The 16,708-nt window shown below is 61.0% G+C and overlaps 2 protein-coding genes across 9 annotated transcripts; one reads left to right on the forward strand and one right to left on the reverse strand.

Annotated features, from left to right (window-relative positions):
• Window positions 1-348: 348 nt before the first annotated feature.
• On the reverse strand, window positions 349-8,736 carry PEX16 (peroxisomal biogenesis factor 16). Of its 6 annotated transcripts, none has more exons than XM_047879396.1 (12): window positions 8,610-8,736; window positions 6,805-7,629; window positions 6,495-6,530; window positions 6,021-6,134; window positions 5,642-5,718; window positions 5,192-5,325; window positions 4,955-5,055; window positions 3,866-3,946; window positions 3,627-3,779; window positions 3,453-3,529; window positions 1,267-1,331; window positions 349-673 (listed from the first exon to the last, which is right to left on the reverse strand). In XM_047879396.1, exons 6-12 carry the CDS (start codon window positions 5,299-5,301, stop codon window positions 364-366), a joined length of 897 nt encoding a protein of 298 aa, XP_047735352.1. In that variant the 5' UTR covers window positions 5,302-5,325; window positions 5,642-5,718; window positions 6,021-6,134; window positions 6,495-6,530; window positions 6,805-7,629; window positions 8,610-8,736; the 3' UTR covers window positions 349-363. The 6 variants fall into 6 exon arrangements, with proteins under 6 accessions (XP_047735352.1, XP_047735350.1, XP_047735348.1 ...); XM_047879393.1 differs by lacking the exon at window positions 6,021-6,134 and adding an exon at window positions 3,213-3,332 and having other exon boundaries at window positions 492-673; window positions 3,453-3,525; window positions 6,731-7,629; window positions 8,610-8,718; XM_047879394.1 differs by lacking the exon at window positions 6,021-6,134 and having other exon boundaries at window positions 8,610-8,735.
• A 1,908-nt stretch (window positions 8,737-10,644) lies between these two features.
• LARGE2 (LARGE xylosyl- and glucuronyltransferase 2) lies at window positions 10,645-16,512 on the forward strand. Of its 3 annotated transcripts, none has more exons than XM_047879390.1 (16): window positions 10,645-10,965; window positions 11,060-11,218; window positions 11,310-11,425; window positions 11,751-11,833; window positions 12,108-12,201; window positions 12,474-12,645; window positions 12,773-12,877; window positions 13,361-13,473; window positions 13,548-13,673; window positions 13,751-13,906; window positions 14,036-14,196; window positions 14,627-14,905; window positions 15,255-15,404; window positions 15,530-15,725; window positions 15,998-16,179; window positions 16,224-16,512. In XM_047879390.1, the coding sequence occupies exons 2-16, from the start codon at window positions 11,122-11,124 to the stop codon at window positions 16,333-16,335; spliced, it is 2,142 nt and encodes a 713-aa protein (XP_047735346.1). In that variant the 5' UTR covers window positions 10,645-10,965; window positions 11,060-11,121; the 3' UTR covers window positions 16,336-16,512. The 3 variants fall into 3 exon arrangements, with proteins under 3 accessions (XP_047735346.1, XP_047735345.1, XP_047735347.1); XM_047879389.1 differs by having other exon boundaries at window positions 10,646-10,965; window positions 12,108-12,231; XM_047879391.1 differs by having other exon boundaries at window positions 10,650-10,965; window positions 12,108-12,231; window positions 15,998-16,512.
• The last annotated feature ends 196 nt before the right edge of the window (window positions 16,513-16,708 follow it).

The raw sequence follows: 16,708 nt of genomic DNA on the forward strand, positions 1-16,708 counted from the left end.
CAGGGCTTGAGGTGCCCCTCTGCGGCAAGCCGGGCCCACCACTTGTCAGGCTCCAGCACAGAGGCTGACAGGCGGCCACCGCCAAGGGCAGCGGGAGCAACACGGCCCTGCGGGGAAGGGACACACAGAGGCTCTGGCCAGAAGACACGCGGGCCGATGTCATCCACCGCCCAGGTTCGGCCTTGTTTGTTGTCAACACGGACCGGTGACAGGGAAGCGGAGTTGACTTCTGCAGCTGCCAGCAAGCGGCTCCCTATACGCGATGGGGCTAAACCCCAGCTTTCTGTGGCCGGAGGAGAGCGGGGCCCAGTCCCAGCAGAGGCTTCTCGGCCCGGTGATGAGGTACGGGCTGCAGCGGCTCCATCACCGAAGAGGGAAGGGTTGAGAGGATGTTAGGGGGGTGCCCTGGTGGCCGGGTGGTGGGCCGGGCCTGGCCACGTGGGAGTGCCAGGTGCCCTGGGCAATGGGCATGAAGAGGCCACATGCTCGGACACCGCCAGAGTCAGTTTTATTATAGCAGAGGGGCCCCGGGGGACTGAAGGGCCGAGGCACCCCCTGCCCCCAACAGCAGGGCGCGCCACCCCGCCCCTCCCTGCACCCGCTCCCGGGGTGTGTCAGCCCCAACTGTAGAAATAAATTTTCTGCCAGGTGGGCAAGTAATCCATGAGCGGCCCTGCAATGAGAGAGAGTTCGGGGCTGAGAGCCAGACTCCAGCCTGACTCTGCTCTACCTGAGGCCTGTCTCGGCCACTGCTGCCCCAATACAGCTGCCCACAGCTGCCCAGCCAGGAGCCCAACTGACTCTCCCACCTGTCAGCCCATAGGGAGGCAGCATCGCGGTGATCCCCGTCCCCCTTAACAAAGACTCTCAGGCTCAGAGAAGCCATATGGCTTGTCCAGCTATGGATGGCGACAGCCCGTCTGCTGAGGTACGAGCTCCAGTCTAGTGGCCTTCAGCCCGGCCATATAATCCCCACTCAGAGAAGCCAGCGTCACATCGCTCCAGGATGCTGAGGCAGGACTAAGGCTGACAGCCCAATGTGGCCTGACGCTCCTCCCCCAACAGGACGCCCTCTTCCAGCCATCCCCGAGGCTCTACAGGCCAGCCTGGCCCACGCCCAGGAGCTGTCACCCACCCAATCCGACCTCTGGGCTCTCTCTCCTGTCAAGAATCAGATTGCAAGGAGATACAGAGAAAACAGGGATGCGGGGCCACTCACAAGATCTGTGATACCCAGTCATCACCATCCCACCATCCCACACTTACTCGCGACCAGGCCAACGCCCGGGACATGGTCTGTCAGTAGCTGGAGAAGGAAGTGGATCCTTGCCCTGCAAAGAGAAGATAAACAAGGAGCAGGCTGAGGAGGGGGTCTGGGTGCCTGCAGACCCCGATACAAAAGGATGAGAGCTCTGGGCCACAGGCGTGGGCCGCCCACAGCTCAGCCGCGGACGGGTGGCATATTCCCAGCACCCCACAGACACCGCCTCCCACCCCTCTCTCTCCCTCGTCTTGCCCTTCCTTCTCCTGAGCCCACAAACGCTCATGGAGCCCCAAGCAGGGACAGAGAGGGCCCAGAGGGAAGGACAGTCCCACTCTGCCTTCGAGAAGCCCCCAGTAAGCCAGAAGAGCTGAGCCACACTGAAACCTCACAGGCCCACGCTGAGAGTGACCAGGCCCCAAGGGGGCATGCAGTCTGAGGGGGGCACACTCAGAGGAAGGGACAAGGGCCGAAGCCCTATTTTTTTAAGAGACAGGGCTTCCCCACAGGAGAACCTGGGGTGAGGCGATGGTGTTGGGGATGATAATAAGAAATGATAAGGGGCGCCTGGGTGGCTCAGTCAGTTAAACGTCCGACTTCGGCTCAGGTCATGATCTCGCGGTTTGTGAGTTCGAGCCCTGCATCGGGCTCTGTGCTGACAGCTCGAAGCCCGGAGCCTGCTTTGGATTCTGTGTCTCCCTCTCTCTCTGCCCCTCCCCTGCTTGCGTTCTGCCTCTCTCTCCTTCAAGAATAAATAAACACTTTAAAAAAAAAAAAAAAAGAAAAGAAAAAGAAGTGATAAGATTCCCGGCACTCACTAAGTGCTTACTATATACCAGGCATAAGTTTCTAGACCTTTCTCAGTCTGGGCCACTGCCGTGAGGGTGCGAGGCTGGTCTGGTCTCTGCAGGAATGCACGCCACACTAGGGGCACGCAGCCTGGGGAGACCCCTCTGCCGTGACTGTTGCCCCAAAATGCCTCGGTTCCTGGGGGGCTATGCTTTCTCTGCAAAGTGCAGACGATCTGGGAGCGGGGGAGGGGGAGGGGGAGGGGGGGGAGGTCACACGGTCCACGTAAGTCTCTGGAATATTTCTCTAGAGCAAGGAATACGACTTGGCTTTAGAACCTCGTGAGCTTCCAAACTTATCTGAAAATAGCAATTGCCAGGCCAAGCTATTTTCGCCAAGGTGGTATTAAGTTTGGCCCAAACCTGCTTCCTATTGCCTCAAAAACACACCAAGCCAAACGAGAGCCGGAGGTTGTGGGGCCATAATGTTAAATGTAATTCTAGTTACTAGTTCAGTCTTCCTTGTTAAGATGTAGAGACAGAGGGGGTCGGGGGAGCCTCCGGTCCGTCTCATGGCCCCAGTCGTTGTGCAAGGGCCTCGGATCTCAGTATGACCTGGGGCAGTCGCCTGGCAGGCCCTGGGGAGCGTGGCCCCAAGCCACCCCCTACTTGCTGCCAGGGAGCCCTGTGTCCAGCTGAGGACGCTCACAGGTGACGGCACAGAGGCTGGGCGAGGTAGGGGCAGGCTAAGAGACAGCACGGAGGTGGCACCCGGCTCTGCCACTGGCCAGCTGGGTGGCTCTGTTTAAGGTGCCCGGCTTCTTTGACTCTCAAAGGCTTCTTCTGACAAGTGGGGACCCAAACTACTCAACCATCGCGCCCACACCCGCCACCATCCCAGTGGCCCTGCGCTTGGCGTGCTAACGCCCCTTAACTCCTGCGCACTTGGGCTGATGGCTCTGAGGCAGGGCTGGGCGGGCTGCCATCGATCTGATGAGGAAGTGGCCGCACCCAGGACGGCACACAGTGGGTGCTCGCTCTGGATGGAGGACGGAGGGAGCAGGGGAGAAGACGTGCTCGGGGGTTGGGACACCAGTGCCCTGCTGCCCTCCCCTCCTCGTGGCCGAGGGTGGGCCTTGCCACTTGTGGTGGCCGGTCCTCACTCGGAGAAGCGGTCATAGAATGGGGAGCGCAGCAGGTAGTAGAGCAGCAAGATGGTCCGGCGCCGCAGCTCCAGCCGCTCCCTCCGGGTCAGGCCCTTCCTGTCACTCAGGAGGCTCAGGCTGGGGGCAGGAGGGGACACGGTCAGGGGCGGCAAGAGAAGCAGACGGCTCGGGTGAGGACAGGCCTGCAGCCCAGAGCCCGGCAGAGGGGGTGGAGCCCCCAGGAGGGCCCAGGCTCACCTGGTCACGTCCACGACACCAGACAGGAGCCAGGGCGTCCACGACCGCTGACCCCACAGGCCCAGGCTGAGCACTGACGGCCAAGGTGTCAAGGATGTCTCCGGCACGTGGCCCACCCGCCCACTCCCCATCCAGCCCACCCCGCAGCGCCGGCCAGCCCCGTGCTAAGGATACGGTGCAGCAGGGGCCGGGCGATATACAAGGACTCTGCGATGGTCTCTTGCAGCCCCAGCGGGGTGGGGGGGACACTCAGCTCCTCGTGCTGCCGCTGCTGTCGTCCCTCCCGCTGCTGGGGGGCTCCCCAGTGCCTCGAGTGCAGGGACGGAGCTAGAACACACGGGGGGCAGATGAGCAGTCAGGCCCAGGCTGACCTGAGCACTGAGGTTCCCAGTCCAGCTACACCCTACACTTACTGTTCTGGAGGGTTCGTACCACTCGGTTTGACCGCTTCCCAACGTATGACTGCTCCTGGCTGCCGGGGCTCTGGTCACAATCTAGCACGGACAGACAGAAGGCCGTACTGTCAGAGGGACGTGTTTCCAGGAGGGCATGCAAAGAACAGGTGCACAGTGAATGCTCGCGGGCTGAGGGGAGAACGGACGAGCACGGATAAGTGTGTACTAAGGCCGTGGCTGAGGCAAGGACACCGTAGCCAGGCACTGTGGCTCAACATTCTCCCTGGCCTGGGGGAAAGGTCAGCATCACCCGTGGCAGGTGAGCCAGCCAAGAACCCAGGCTTCCCAGGGACTAGAGTGGCCCAACCACAATTGTGGGGACCGCAGCACCAGAACGACCATGTCTTCTCAGTCCGTGGCTTTCAGTAGGACCCACAAGGAGAAGCAAAGAGCTGTCCCCACTCAAGGCCAGGAGAGTCAGGCCTGGAGGCCAACCGGTGAGGAGTCCAAAGCCCTGAAGGGACAGATCTGCCAGGTACCCTGCCTCACGAAGCTGTGCCTCTTGATAGATAGAACGAGGCCCAAAGACATGGTTGGCAGGACCTCTGTCTCCTACTCAAGCCGTCCCCTGTTCCTGCTGCCCACCAAAAAGAAGGAGGACTCTGGCGCCAGAAGCCCTGAGTTCAAGTTCTGATTCTGCCCCTAGCCTAACCTTTCTTCTTTTCCTCTGTACAATACAGGGTGACGAGAGCAAACTGAGCTGATAGGGACAGATGTGCTCCATAAACAGACAACACTCGGGGTGCCTGGGTGGCTCAGTTAGTTGGGCGACTGACTTCGGCTCAGGTCACGATCTCGCAGTTTGTGAGTTCGAGCCCCGCGTCGGGCTCTGTGCTAACGGCTCAGAGCCTGGAGCCTACTTGGGATTCTGTGCCTCCCCCTCTCTCTACCCCTCCCCTGCTCATGCTCTGTGTCTGTCTCTCAATAATAAACAAACGTTAAAAAAATTTTGTTTTAAACAGACAACACTCCACTCATGCTGGCCGGTTCTAAACCCACAAATTAATCCCGTGTCCCAGGCCACTCCAGAGCGTGGAAGCACCTTACCCGGGGAATGTGCCTGGGTCTCCCTGTCCAGCGGAATGATGGGGGGTGAGGTCTGGAGGCCAGCCTTGAACCAGATCAGCAGGAACATCCGTAGGACAGCCCTAGGTTGGGAGTATGGCAGGGCTGCGGGGGAGGTGGCTAGCCGGCAGGGGGTCAGGGGTGCTCTGCTGAACCCCATACGAACCGCTGGCCTGAGATGCCCCCACCCAGGCCCTGCCCTCCTCAGTCCCGACATACTTGGCCAGCTGGATGAGGGCAATGACGAGCCAACGGCCCACTTCACCCCACACCTTGGCGGCCCCCATCTCCATGAACACCTCCACGCACTCGAGCACACTCAGCCACATCAGCAGCTTCTGCTGGGTCAGCGACTGCAGGAACCCCAGGCCAAGAGGTCAGGGAGGGGCCCCAATCCCAGGCCCTCCCCCTAGAGGATTCCTCTGACAGGAGATATGGATTTTCCCCTAAGGCTGCACACGTAGGCCTGCGTTCTCCACCGGAGACAGGCTACCCTATGTCTCTGGAACTCAGAGAGGGGGATGCTAACAGCTCGACCCTGCGCCTTACGAGACGGCTTAAAGCTCATACTCTGAGACCAAAACACCTGCCACCCACGCGGGCTGGTTGTTACCACTTTACTCCCAAATCCCGACGCTTCCCGCCCTCGGCTCCCGACAGAATCCTCACCACAGGCAACTTTTTCCGAAGCTCCTTCCGCAGGATCCCGTCATTGAGCAGCACAAGCAGGTTAGAGGCGGAATACACTGAGGGGTAGAGCGCAGCCTTGAGGGGCTGGTGTGGCGGCCTCCAGGCCCTCCCCTTCTCTCCAGAGCCGCAGGGCTCACCTGTCACCTGCTGGGCTCCACCAACCACACACTCTGTGGAAACCAACCTGCCTCCCCCACCCACTTCCTCAGAGTTCCACACTCCCCAGTATGACCTCGTGGGGGCGGTTGGAACAAGAAAGGATAGTTTGATCTCGTGACAAACCCTGCTGGACAGCACTGGTCATCCAGCCGCCCAGAAGTGCCCATTGCTCTCAGCAGCCATGGATGGGTGGTCTCACCTCCTGGCCTTAGTTCTCTGCAGCCCGTCCCTGAAAGTCTGCTCCACCTCTACTGTTCACTACCTCCAGTGCTCCCTGGGCAAACACTACTGAGGCAGTTACAGTCTGGGGATCCTAGAATGTGGGAAATCCAGGTTTGAATCCTGGTTCTGGGATCATCAGTAGCCGTTCCCTAACCTCACTGCCTTTCTGTTCCCTCAACTGGACACTGAGAGCGGTAGCGGTACCCACCTCATAAGACTAGAGGGGAGGATTAACTGGGCAAAGGCAGGAAAAGTGCTTGGGCCAGCCGCCTGACCAGTCAAGGTCCCCAGATTTGTCTCTCGACTATGGGGACATGGAGGGCCCAAGACGGTGAACGCTGGACCTCTGTCCGATTCAGTCACAGCACAGGACGATCTAATGGAAAACCTAGGGGTGGTCACCTCTCTCGGAAGCCCCGCCGCCCCCCACCCTCCCCAGAGCCCCGCTCACCCAGCTCTGACAGCTCATGCGAATCCGCGAAGCGACCTGGGGAGAAGGCACAGGAGGCGACGGTAAGGGTTTGACTCCAGCCTGCGGCTTCGGGCCCTGGAAGTCCCCTCCCTATGCCCTATGGGAACCTAAAAGGAACTTCTCAGGCACAGCGACCACCACCCTGACTCCGAAGGGATGGGGCTAGTGGGGTCAGAGTTTCGAAGGGATCGGGCATAGATAAGTCAGGGTGGCACCTGCCAGCAGGTAACTGAGGCCCCGCACTGCCGTCTCCAGCTGGGCCGTGGCGGCCGGGTGGCGAGTCACGTACTCCTGGTAGCGGAGGCTCAGAAGCCGCAGTTTCTCCATCCTGCCCTCGGAACCGACAGACTCACGCACCGACAGTACGACAGGCTGCAGCGCCCTGCTTCCTGCGCCCTCCTTCCTGCTTCCGGTCCTAGGCCCGCCTCTTGGTTGCTTAACTTCCGCGGGCCCGAAGGATGTTGACGTGAAGGGCCATTGGGACTACCCTTCACCCCATTTCTTAAATCACCTCCCACTAGAATAGCGCTTAGCAACGGAGGGCCTAAACCTGCCCTCCCTGATCCTTCAGGTCATTGGTTAACACACTCTCCGCCCCCGACCCACCCAACAAGTTGGGGCCCGGTTCTTCCGCCTTCCGGGTGGGCTGCCCTCGCGCCTGCGCAGTTAGCAGTTCCAGGAAGGCTCCCGCGGTAGTCTTAGCGGTTCATTCTAGAGAATGGACCAGGACCCTGGAGTCTTTCCAATAGAACGCCGAGAGGCTCGAGCTGGAGGACCGGATTTTAAAGGGCTGGGAGGTAGCTCGCTAAAGGAACTTCCATCAGACTTGGGAGCCGCGGGGAGAGTCTTGGCAGGTGCGCGTTTGACCAGTTGCCTCGTCTGCCGTCCTCCCCGAGGTAATGCGGGGGAAACTGAGGCAAGGAAGAGTACAGCTTTCCACGCAGTCTGGATTCCCTGGTCAGCACTGTTAGTGCTGGGCTTCGGCCACAGCTCCCGCATCGACTGTGCGGACCTTCACTCCCATCTTCGCAGAGAAAACGGTTTCGGACTTCTGCTATTGGCTCGGGGTGACCTGATCGAGTGTTTCCCTTTTCTGGATCTCGAGTTTCCCCATCTGTAAAATGGTTTAAGGAGAGTCTTGGTCCTTGAACTCGGGCGCAATCTCAGAGCTCTTTTCGGCCCTCGGATGCACCTCCCGGTCCTCAGCTGCTCCCCAAGGGATGGGGGAGACTCCTGGGAATCTCCTCCCAGATGGGGCAGCCTCCCTGAAAGGGGCTGTGGTGGGAGAAGAGCGGCCAGAGGTTGACGCTCTGGGGAGGCCGCCACTAATTGGCTGTGGGGAAGGGGGCGGGGCATGGGTGGGGTCGCGCTGCTGAGCCCTTGGGGACCCGGCCAGTCCGATTACCCTGAGAGTAGTAATACAGTGTTTTACCCAATTCCCTCTGCCGGTTATTTTCTGCAGGCGAGGAAAGGATCTACTTAAGAATGCCGGGTCACATCTGAATCTTGGTCTAGTCTGACCACAGAATCTAGGCGGTTTAAGCCACACACCTCACTTGCCCTCCTTGCACTACCCCCTCCCTCACCCTCCTCTCCAGCTTAGTTTTTTTCTATATCAAGTGGGGAATCATAGCTGCCCTCCCGACTCATGCCAAGCAACGATGACTCGGGGAGATGTGTCCAGGGGCCTCAGGAGAGGCTAAAGGTCTTGGAGAACGGAGGGGGTCGTGGGCATTCTCAACATTTCTCACCACCTCCTGGGAGCCAGGCTCACTCATACACCACTTCTCCTGGCCACCTGGCCAGCTCGGCATGAGCTCTTTTTCACAGATGGGGAATTAGAGACCCAAGTAGGGAAAAGGACTTTGTCCCAGGTCACGTGGCATGGCATTGGCCAAATGGACCGCCATGGGTGCCTCCCACAGCACTGTCCTCTCCCCTGCTGCCCATAGCCCAGGAAGGGTGGTGCATCGAGACCACTTGGTCTTGACTCAAATTGGCAGCTGGGTTTAAAGCTAGGACTCAGGGTATTCAGTATGGGGCTCTTTCTCCCTGCACCCCACCATCTTAATGAACTCATTCCCCCGACCTCACCAGTGGGCACTCCTCCAGTCTCTCCCTCTGCAGCTGTGGAGAGAGTGAGGGTGGAGTGTGTGAGGTTCCTTCGATACTCCCAGGGCTGATGGTCCTGTGGTTCTGGGGAGGAACAAAGTGTGGAGAACAGAGCCACTGCCTCCCCCGGACAGAATGAAGGGCACTGGGGCTGGCGCCTGCTTCTCCTCCTTCCCTTCAGGTCTGGGAGGGGCGCATGGGCTCAGCCAGTTGCTGCCTGAATTTCCTCTCCAGATCGCTGCCCGATTAGATCCCAGAAACAAAGAGTGGCCGTGAGTGCAGGAGCCACCCAGGACAGCCCCTCCCTGCTGGGTCCCTGCCTGGAATTGGTCACCTGGTTGGGCTGGAAGGGCCTCTGGGCAAGTTGGGCCAGAACCTCCCTCCCTCTAGTCTGCCCTGAGCCACAGAAGAGAGCTAGACTACTAGTCTAACAAGTACAGAGGAAGACACTGAGGCCCAGAAAGGGGGCCTGACTAGGCTAAGGTCACACAGCAAAGTCTTGGGCAGAGATGGGCCAAACCAGGTCTCAGGCCTAGAAGACCAGTAACCTTTCATATGCCCATACCTGTCTCCCATGCCCCCTGGATGTCCCAGAACAACCTCTTGGAGGCCTGGCAAGCATCTCATCAGACAGGTTTCTCTGAACGGTAAGGTTAAGAGAGGGGTGCGGCCAGCACTGTGAATAGCCACAGTAAGTTCTACAGCCCCAGGTCCCCCACAAGCTCCCTGGACAGGCCCTGACTGTGTGCTCTACCCTCTCCCTCACATTTATACTGTCCCCCCCCCCTCCTGCCGCCTGCCCTGTGGCTACTGAGGGTGTTGGGGAGGGATTTGCCCAACCCCACTCCTGCTCCAGGCTAGGGATGAACGTGGGAGGGGGGTGTGGAGGCTCAAAGCTTCAGACGCCAGAATGGCCCCTGCATCCCTGCATCTCCTCTTAATTCCCAGATGTGCAGGGAGCCACCATAAGTCTCCATGGCAACCACCGCCCCTGGCCTCCAAAACTGGACCTTCCTGGAAGACCCTCATCTCTCAGAGAAAGGCCTCTTGGAGGAGGAGACTTGAGGGGTCTCAGCCTGGGCTGCTTTCCACAGCTTCTTTGGGGGTTAGGGTCTCTCAGGCCCTCACTTTTTATAGGTGAAGTTGGGCTAAAGGACCCGTGTCACGGAGAGGCCTGGTACATCTCATCCACTATCCCCATGAGCAGCCTTCTTCCAGGGGGGCGACCGGCTATACACAAGTCAGCAAGGTCAGTTTTATAGGAATAAAATAAACCAAGGGATGTAGAGGAGGAGCTGGCCTTGTGCGAATCTGGCAGAATGCAGGCAGAAGGAATATCAAGGGCAAGACCTCAGGCAGGAAACCCTTAGAGAAGAGTAGCAAGAAACTTTGCCTTCGGGGAAGAGCCTGGAAGGGACCTGGGAAAGGGGTGGGAGAGTGTTCTAACAGGTCACTTCAATTCTCAGACGAGAAGAATGCGTGTGTGTGTCACAGGCTGGGGGTAGGGGTGACTGAGAAGAGGCTTGTCAAACCTCAGCACGGGGCCTGGCGCGCAGAAGAAGCGCTCAGTCCAACGTGGTGGTTCAGGGGGCCAGGCTGCGGCCTGCTGTGGGGTGCAAGGTGGGGCATAATTAGAAATCCAGCCCCAGCCCCGGTTCACAATGCGCGGGTCTAGGCAATGGTGGGGGTTCCTGGCGTCGGTGAGGCCCCCTTGCCAGCTCCGGGGCAGGAGTAGACCTGGAGGCGGCTTTGTCTGGGCCGCGCCGCCAGAACTGGGGGGGGGGGGGGGGGGGGGAGGGTGGAAAGCCCGGGAGCAGGAAGAAAAGCTGGAGCTCCAGGTGCTCCGCGGCTCCCGGGCAGGTCTCCGCCGGCCCGGCCCCTAGTCCCCAGAGCAGGTGTCCCTGACCCTCGAGGCCCCGCATTCCACTTCTTCCTCCTCACCCCCGCCGTCCCTTTGATCCGGGGCCGGGGGTCACGGGCCCCTCCCAACGGTGGGAGGTTAAGGGGAAGAGATGGGGCCCCAGAGCTGGGAAGAGGGGGATGGGCTCAGGGCAGGTAGCGGGGACTAGGCCTTCCTGGGTGGCTGCCCCGGCTCCCTCCAGCCATCCGGCTCGTTCCCAGGGCTGGGGGAGCCGTTGGATGCCGAGGCAGGGGCGGGGCCAGGTCCCCAAGGGTCTCCCCGCCCCTACGGGCTCCGCTGAGCAGAGGTGAAACCTGAACCTAGGTTGGGGGCGGGGCTGGCTCCTGCTCCTCACGGGGCTGGCCTGCGCCTCCACCCCCTTTCCCTCCAGCCGGCTTCTGGAAGAGGAAAGTCTGGGTCCCCGAGCCCCTGGAGCAGGTGAGGTGGCGACTCAGTGCGGGAGGGAGGATCGGGCAGCCGTCGGGCCCCGCCGCCCGAGGCTGATCCTCCTGCCTCCCTCCCGGGTCCGCAGGGACCGCGATGGAGCCCGCAGCCCGGGGTCGCTCCCCGCCCTGAGCGCCCCCGCAGGCGGCCATGCTGCCCCGAGGGCGCCCCCGGGCGCTGGGGGCCGCGGCGCTGTTGCTCCTGCTGCTTCTGATCGGATTTTTCCTGTTCGGCGGGGACCTGGAGTGTAAGCGCGGCGAGCGAGGAGGCGAGCGGGTGTGTGTGTGGGGGGGTGCCGGGATCCTTCCTCTGCCCGCTGACGCCACGTGTCCCTCCAGACGAGAGGCCGCGGGGAGCTGCTGCCCTCGACGGAGACCCGCCGGCGGACCGCGGGGGCCACAACCTCTCGGACTGCGTCCCGCCGCGGCCGCGGCCGCTGCCGCCCAAGTGCGAGGTAGGCGCGCGCGGCCCCTGGCGGCGGGAATCTCCGGGGCTCCGCGCCCCAGCCGGGCCACCCGGGCACCTGTGGGAATCACGACACCTGGCGTGGGCCGGGACACTGACCACCCAGCCGGGGACGACGCATCCCCGGGCTCCCGCCTCGGTTTCTCCATTTGTGAAATAGAGGTGAACTCCTACTCCACATCCCCCCACCCCATTCTTCCTTAGCTCTTGTTGCCGGGTGGGGCTACACTACCCTAGGCCGGGCCAGGCCGGTCGTGGGCTCTCACCTTCGAGTGGGGGAGGGGCTGCTGCCCACCTCTGCGCCTCCTCCCCAGCTCTTGCACGTGGCCATCGTGTGCGCGGGACATAACTCCAGCCGAGACCTCAACACCCTGGTGAAATCTGTGCTCTTCTACAGGTATAACCAGCTGTCAGGGTGGGGGTGGGGAGGCAGGAGTGGGGAGCCACGGAACAAAGTCTTGGGCAGGATCTCAGAGCTCCAGTTCCCCCATCTGCGCCACAGGGACAGTGTCCCTTCCTCCCTTGAAGGTGGTTCTAAGAATATCCTAAGCCGGGTATGGAACGGCTCTTTGCAGAAGTTAGTGCTGCCACTTCTGGGCCCCTCCAGTGGGTCTTGTCCCGTGTTCTCCCTTCTCGGGCCTATCGGCTTTCCTCACTTGTCCTTCCCCAAGGAAAAATCCACTGCATTTCCATTTGGTGACTGATGCTGTGGCCAGGAACATTCTGGAGATGCTCTTCCACACGTGGATGGTGCCTGCTGTCGGGGTCAGCTTCTATGACTTGGAAGAGCTCAAGGCAGGAGCCCTGGCCCTTCTGCACTGCTTTCTGGCTGCGCACAGCCCTTTCCTCCCTCCCAGGGCATCGGGGTGAGGGTGTGGGGGAGAGGCTAGAGCTGCCTGGGACACCCCCCCCCCCCCGCCCCCGTCCCATCACACCTACAGAAGCTCAAATCCCTCACCCCTCCTGGGTGCGTTCTGGCACTCACAAGCTCTTCTCTGCCAGGTTCATGCCCTGTCCTTCCCCCCCCACCTCCGCAGCCCCAGGTCTCCTGGATCCCCAACAAGCACTACTCTGGCCTGTATGGCCTAATGAAGCTAGTGCTGCCCGGTGCCCTGCCCCCTGACCTGGCCCGTGTCATTGTGCTGGACACAGATGTCACCTTCGCCTCTGATATCGCAGAGCTCTGGGCGCTCTTTGCTCACTTTTCTGGTGAGAGGTCTGGGACCCAGCCCCAGCCAGCCCCCCTCCCTGGCCTGTCCAGGCCCCACTGTGGCCTAGCCCTGAGCCGAGGTCCTGTGGCAGCCTCAGGCAGCTGCCTCGTGCCCTCCCCTCCCAGACAAGCAAGTGATCGGTCTTGTGGAGAACCAGAGCGACTGGTACCTGGGCAACCTCTGGAGGAATCACAGGCCCTGGCCTGCCTTGGGCCGGGGATTTAACACAGGTGGGACAGTGGTGGGGGGAGGCAGGAGGGGTGGCCACTTGTCCTCAGGCCCCAGGGACTGGGCAGGGCACAGAATGCTAGGACCCCCCCCCCCCCCCCCAGGAAGAATAGTGCTGTGGAAAGAACATTGGGAGAAGAGCCAGAAAACAGTTGCGACCATGGCTGTTTGTGTTGGATGACTTTGGCCAAGCCACTTGGTCCCTCTGTACCTCAGTTTTCTCATCCATTAAATGGGGGTGATTTTATCAGCCCTGGGATCACTGAGCGTGAGAAGATGGCTGTGCAGGTGCTCTGTAAGCTGTGCAGCGCGTCCCCTTTACCCCCAGGAGGAATGATTATTGACCGAGGTGGTCCACGCTATGTCTGAACAGACAGAAAAAAACCAATGGGTCAAAAAATAAACATTCAAAAGACGCCTTCATGACCCCTGGAGCCAGGAGCTGGATTAGCCCAGGTGGGCATGACAGCCTTTCCCCTGGGCAGGTGTGATCCTCCTGCGGCTGGACAGGCTCCGGCAGGCCGGCTGGGGGCAGATGTGGAAGCTGACCGCCACTCGCGAGCTCCTCACCCTGCCCGCCACCTCACTGGCAGACCAGGTCTGTGGGAGCTTTTGAAAGGGGGGTGGGTGGGGCAGGCTCTGGGCCGGGACGTGATGGCCGTCTCCGCCCAGGACATCTTCAATGCCGTCATCAAGGAGCACCCGGGCTTGGTGCAGCCCCTGCCCTGCGTCTGGAACGTTCAGCTGTCAGACCACACGCTGGCTGAGCGCTGCTACTCGGAGGCATCTGATCTCAAGGTGAATGGGGTGGGGGCTGAGCGGTGGGCTTCTGTTCCCTGCTCCTAGCCCCGCAACAAAACCCTCTTGGGTTCCAGGTGATCCACTGGAACTCACCAAAGAAGCTGCGTGTGAAGAACAAGCACGTGGAATACTTCCGAAACCTCTACCTGACCTTCCTGGAGTATGACGGGAACCTGCTGCGGAGAGAGCTCTTCGGGTGCCCCAGCCCGCCCCCTCCGGGGACCGAGCAGGTGAGAGGGAGCCACCTTCCCTTGCCTTGAGGAGGCTCTGCTCCTCTTTGCTCTGGGAGGACCTGGCCTTGCCTGGGGACCTATCCTCCTGCCCCAGCCCCGGTCCTTCTCTCCCCTCAATGTCCCCAGTTGCAGCGGGCCCTGGCACAACTGGACGAGGAAGATGCCTGCTTTGAGTTCCGGCAGCAACAGCTCACCGTGCACCGGGTGCACATCTCCTTCCTGCCCCATGAGCCGCTGCCTCCCCGGCCCCACGACGTCACCCTGGTGGCCCAGCTCTCCATGGACCGGTGAGGGTGCCAAGGGCCGCACCAGGGAGCAAGGCCTGGGAATTTCCAGAAACCTCCTCCAGAGAGGATGGTTTCAATGGGTGGAGGGGAGAGCTCTCGTTGCCTGGTGCTTGAGGAGTTCCCGGATTTGGAGACACTGGCTGTGGTTAAGAGCTTGGGTTTTGGGGATCGTGTAGGTGCCTGGAAATGCCTGGAAATGCCCTCTGTAGCTGTGGGACCACGGGCAAGTCTTAGTATCTCTGGCCTTTGGTGTTCTTGTTCTGTGAGAAAGGACCCACCTTGTGGGGTAGTTGTGAAGATTAAGACCAGCTTAAAGAGCATTGGGAAGGTGCTTAATAAGTCACTTGAAGGGGGTGTTTGCAGCGGCTGACCTGGGGGGGGGGGGCGGTGGTTCCAGCCGTCCTTGGGCTGACCACCCCCTTTATCCCAGGCTGCAGATGCTGGAAGCCCTGTGCAGACACTGGCCAGGCCCCATGAGCCTGGCCTTGTACCTCACAGATGCAGAGGCCCAGCAGTTCCTGCGTTTCGTCGAGGCCTCGGCAGTGCTCTCCGCCCGGCAGGACGTGGCCTACCACGTGGTGTATCGTAAGGGTCCCCTCTACCCTGTCAACGAGCTTCGGAACGTGGCCTTGGCCCAAGCCCTCACGCCTTACGTCTTCCTCAGCGACATTGACTTTCTGCCTGCTTATTCCCTCTACGACTACCTCAGGTGGGCCTGAGGAGGGAGGGAGAGGGACGGTGTATGGGTGGGTGTGGATGGCGGGGGGGGGGGTACCCGCAGGACCCCGGGCAAGTATGTCGTCGCCCGGGAGACGTCTGGGCCTCAGTTTCCTCTGTAGGAGGGGTTTGTATTGGGGCAGGGGTGCCACCTCGTTTCTCTGGGCTGCCGTAGGAGAGCGCGGGAGGCTGGGGCCCGCTTCCCACGGCAGCTCCATTTCCGTCTGTCTCCTGCGGGGCGTCTGGGCGAGCCAGCTTTGGGGCCTGCGGCTAAGAAAAGGAAGGGAATCGCTGGGCCCACAGGCTTCCCTCTTCTCTGTTCACGGGTGCTCCCCCGACAGGGCCTCCATCGAGCAGCTGAAGCTGGACAGTGAGCGCAAAGTGGCCCTGGTGGTGCCGGCATTCGAGACCCTGCACTACCGCTTCAGCTTCCCCAGTTCCAAGGCCGAACTGCTGGCCTTGCTGGACTCTGGCTCTCTCTACACCTTCAGGTGGGAGAGGCCACTGCTCTGCTCGGCTCCGTTCTCCCCCCCCCCCGCCCCCCACCGCTCCCCCTACCCCCTCACTGAGCTCCTGGTTTCAGCTTGGTTCTCTGCCCCCCTCTCCTGCTCTGCAGGTACCACGAGTGGCCCCGGGGCCACGCGCCCACAGACTATGCCCGCTGGCGAGAGGCTCAGACCCCGTACCGTGTGCAGTGGGCAGCTGACTATGAGCCCTACGTGGTGGTGCCTCGTGACTGTCCCCGCTACGACCCCCGATTTGTGGGGTTCGGCTGGAACAAGGTGGCCCACATCGTGGAGCTGGATGCACAGGTGAGGGCGTGCCTTGCTGCCTCTGGTTTCAATGTGAATGCCTCCAGGCCCAGGGAGCTCACTACGCCTCGGCCTGGCAAGCACGCCATTAGGCAGTACTGTTAGAAATTCCACCTTTGGGTAGAACTCAAATCGTCTGCCCTTCGACCCTTCCTTTGGCTGTAAGGGGCTATTGAATAAGCCTGCCCACCTCCCCCCCCCCCCCCCCCGTCCCCCCAGAGCTGTAATCTTCCCCTCAGCCCAGAATGTCCATCTGCCTCCCACCCCTGCAGGAATATGAGCTCCTGGTGCTGCCTGAGGCCTTCACCATCCACCTGCCACATGCCCCGAGCCTCGACATCTCTCGCTTCCGCTCCAGCCCCGCCTATCGTGACTGCCTCCAGGCCCTGAAGGACGAGTTCCACCAGGACTTGTCCCGTCACTACGGGGCTGCAGCCCTCAAATACCTCACTGCCCTGCAGCAACCCCCAGGCCCCGCCTGACCCCCCCCAGGCTGGGCCTGCAGTGGCTCCCCGCTGCCTCCCCCCTCCCCCCCCCCCACCTTGGCTCTCACGCTCCCTGCAGACACTGGAGCAGCCTTGCCACCCATCCCACCCTCCCTGCTATTTAAATTATTGAAGGTCTCAGTGGAAAGGGCTTCAGTTGGAGCACCTGTGGGGTGGGTCCTGGGGGCCTCCCCGTGCTGCTATGGCTGGGATCTAGTCTCACTCTGCCCCAGTGGTTTGGGGGCTGGTTCCCCTAGCTTCATCTGTACATCTCTTTTTCGTAATTAAAAGGTTTTAAAGCCCTTTTGCACGTTCCTTCTGGTTTGGGGGCATGAGGGTGTGGGTCAGCCGGGAAGGTGCGGAGTCTCCCTGGAGTCGCAGTGGGGCCCGGACCCTCCCCCGGAGGCCCACCCTCCCCTGCCCCAGACCCAACACCATGAGGCTGAGAGACTTTATTTGGCTTTATTTAGTAAAATGTTAAAATAAATAAATACAAAT

The sequence above is a fragment of the Prionailurus viverrinus genome, chromosome D1 (genome assembly GCF_022837055.1).
Source record: "Prionailurus viverrinus isolate Anna chromosome D1, UM_Priviv_1.0, whole genome shotgun sequence".
NCBI classification, from domain to species: domain Eukaryota; kingdom Metazoa; phylum Chordata; class Mammalia; order Carnivora; family Felidae; genus Prionailurus; species Prionailurus viverrinus.

Bases quoted from the DNA above. Each gene is read 5' to 3' on its own strand.
- PEX16 (XM_047879392.1), bottom strand. From the start codon at position 6,842: ATGGAGAAACTGCGGCTTCTGAGCCTCCGCTACCAGGAGTACGTGACT. The intron at 3,947-4,954 runs GTAAGGTGCTTC...TGTCCGTGCTAG, and splicing joins GACCCAGGCACATTCCCCGG to ATTGTGACCAGAGCCCCGGC. The intron at 3,530-3,626 runs GTATCCTTAGCA...ACACCTTGGCCG, and splicing joins CGCCCGGCCCCTGCTGCACC to TCAGTGCTCAGCCTGGGCCT.
- LARGE2 (XM_047879389.1), top strand. From the start codon at position 11,122: ATGCTGCCCCGAGGGCGCCCCCGGGCGCTGGGGGCCGCGGCGCTGTTG. The intron at 14,906-15,254 runs GTGGGCCTGAGG...CTCCCCCGACAG, and splicing joins TCCCTCTACGACTACCTCAG to GGCCTCCATCGAGCAGCTGA. The intron at 16,180-16,223 runs CCTGCAGCAACC...CCCCAGGCTGGG, and splicing joins GCCCTCAAATACCTCACTGC to CCTGCAGTGGCTCCCCGCTG.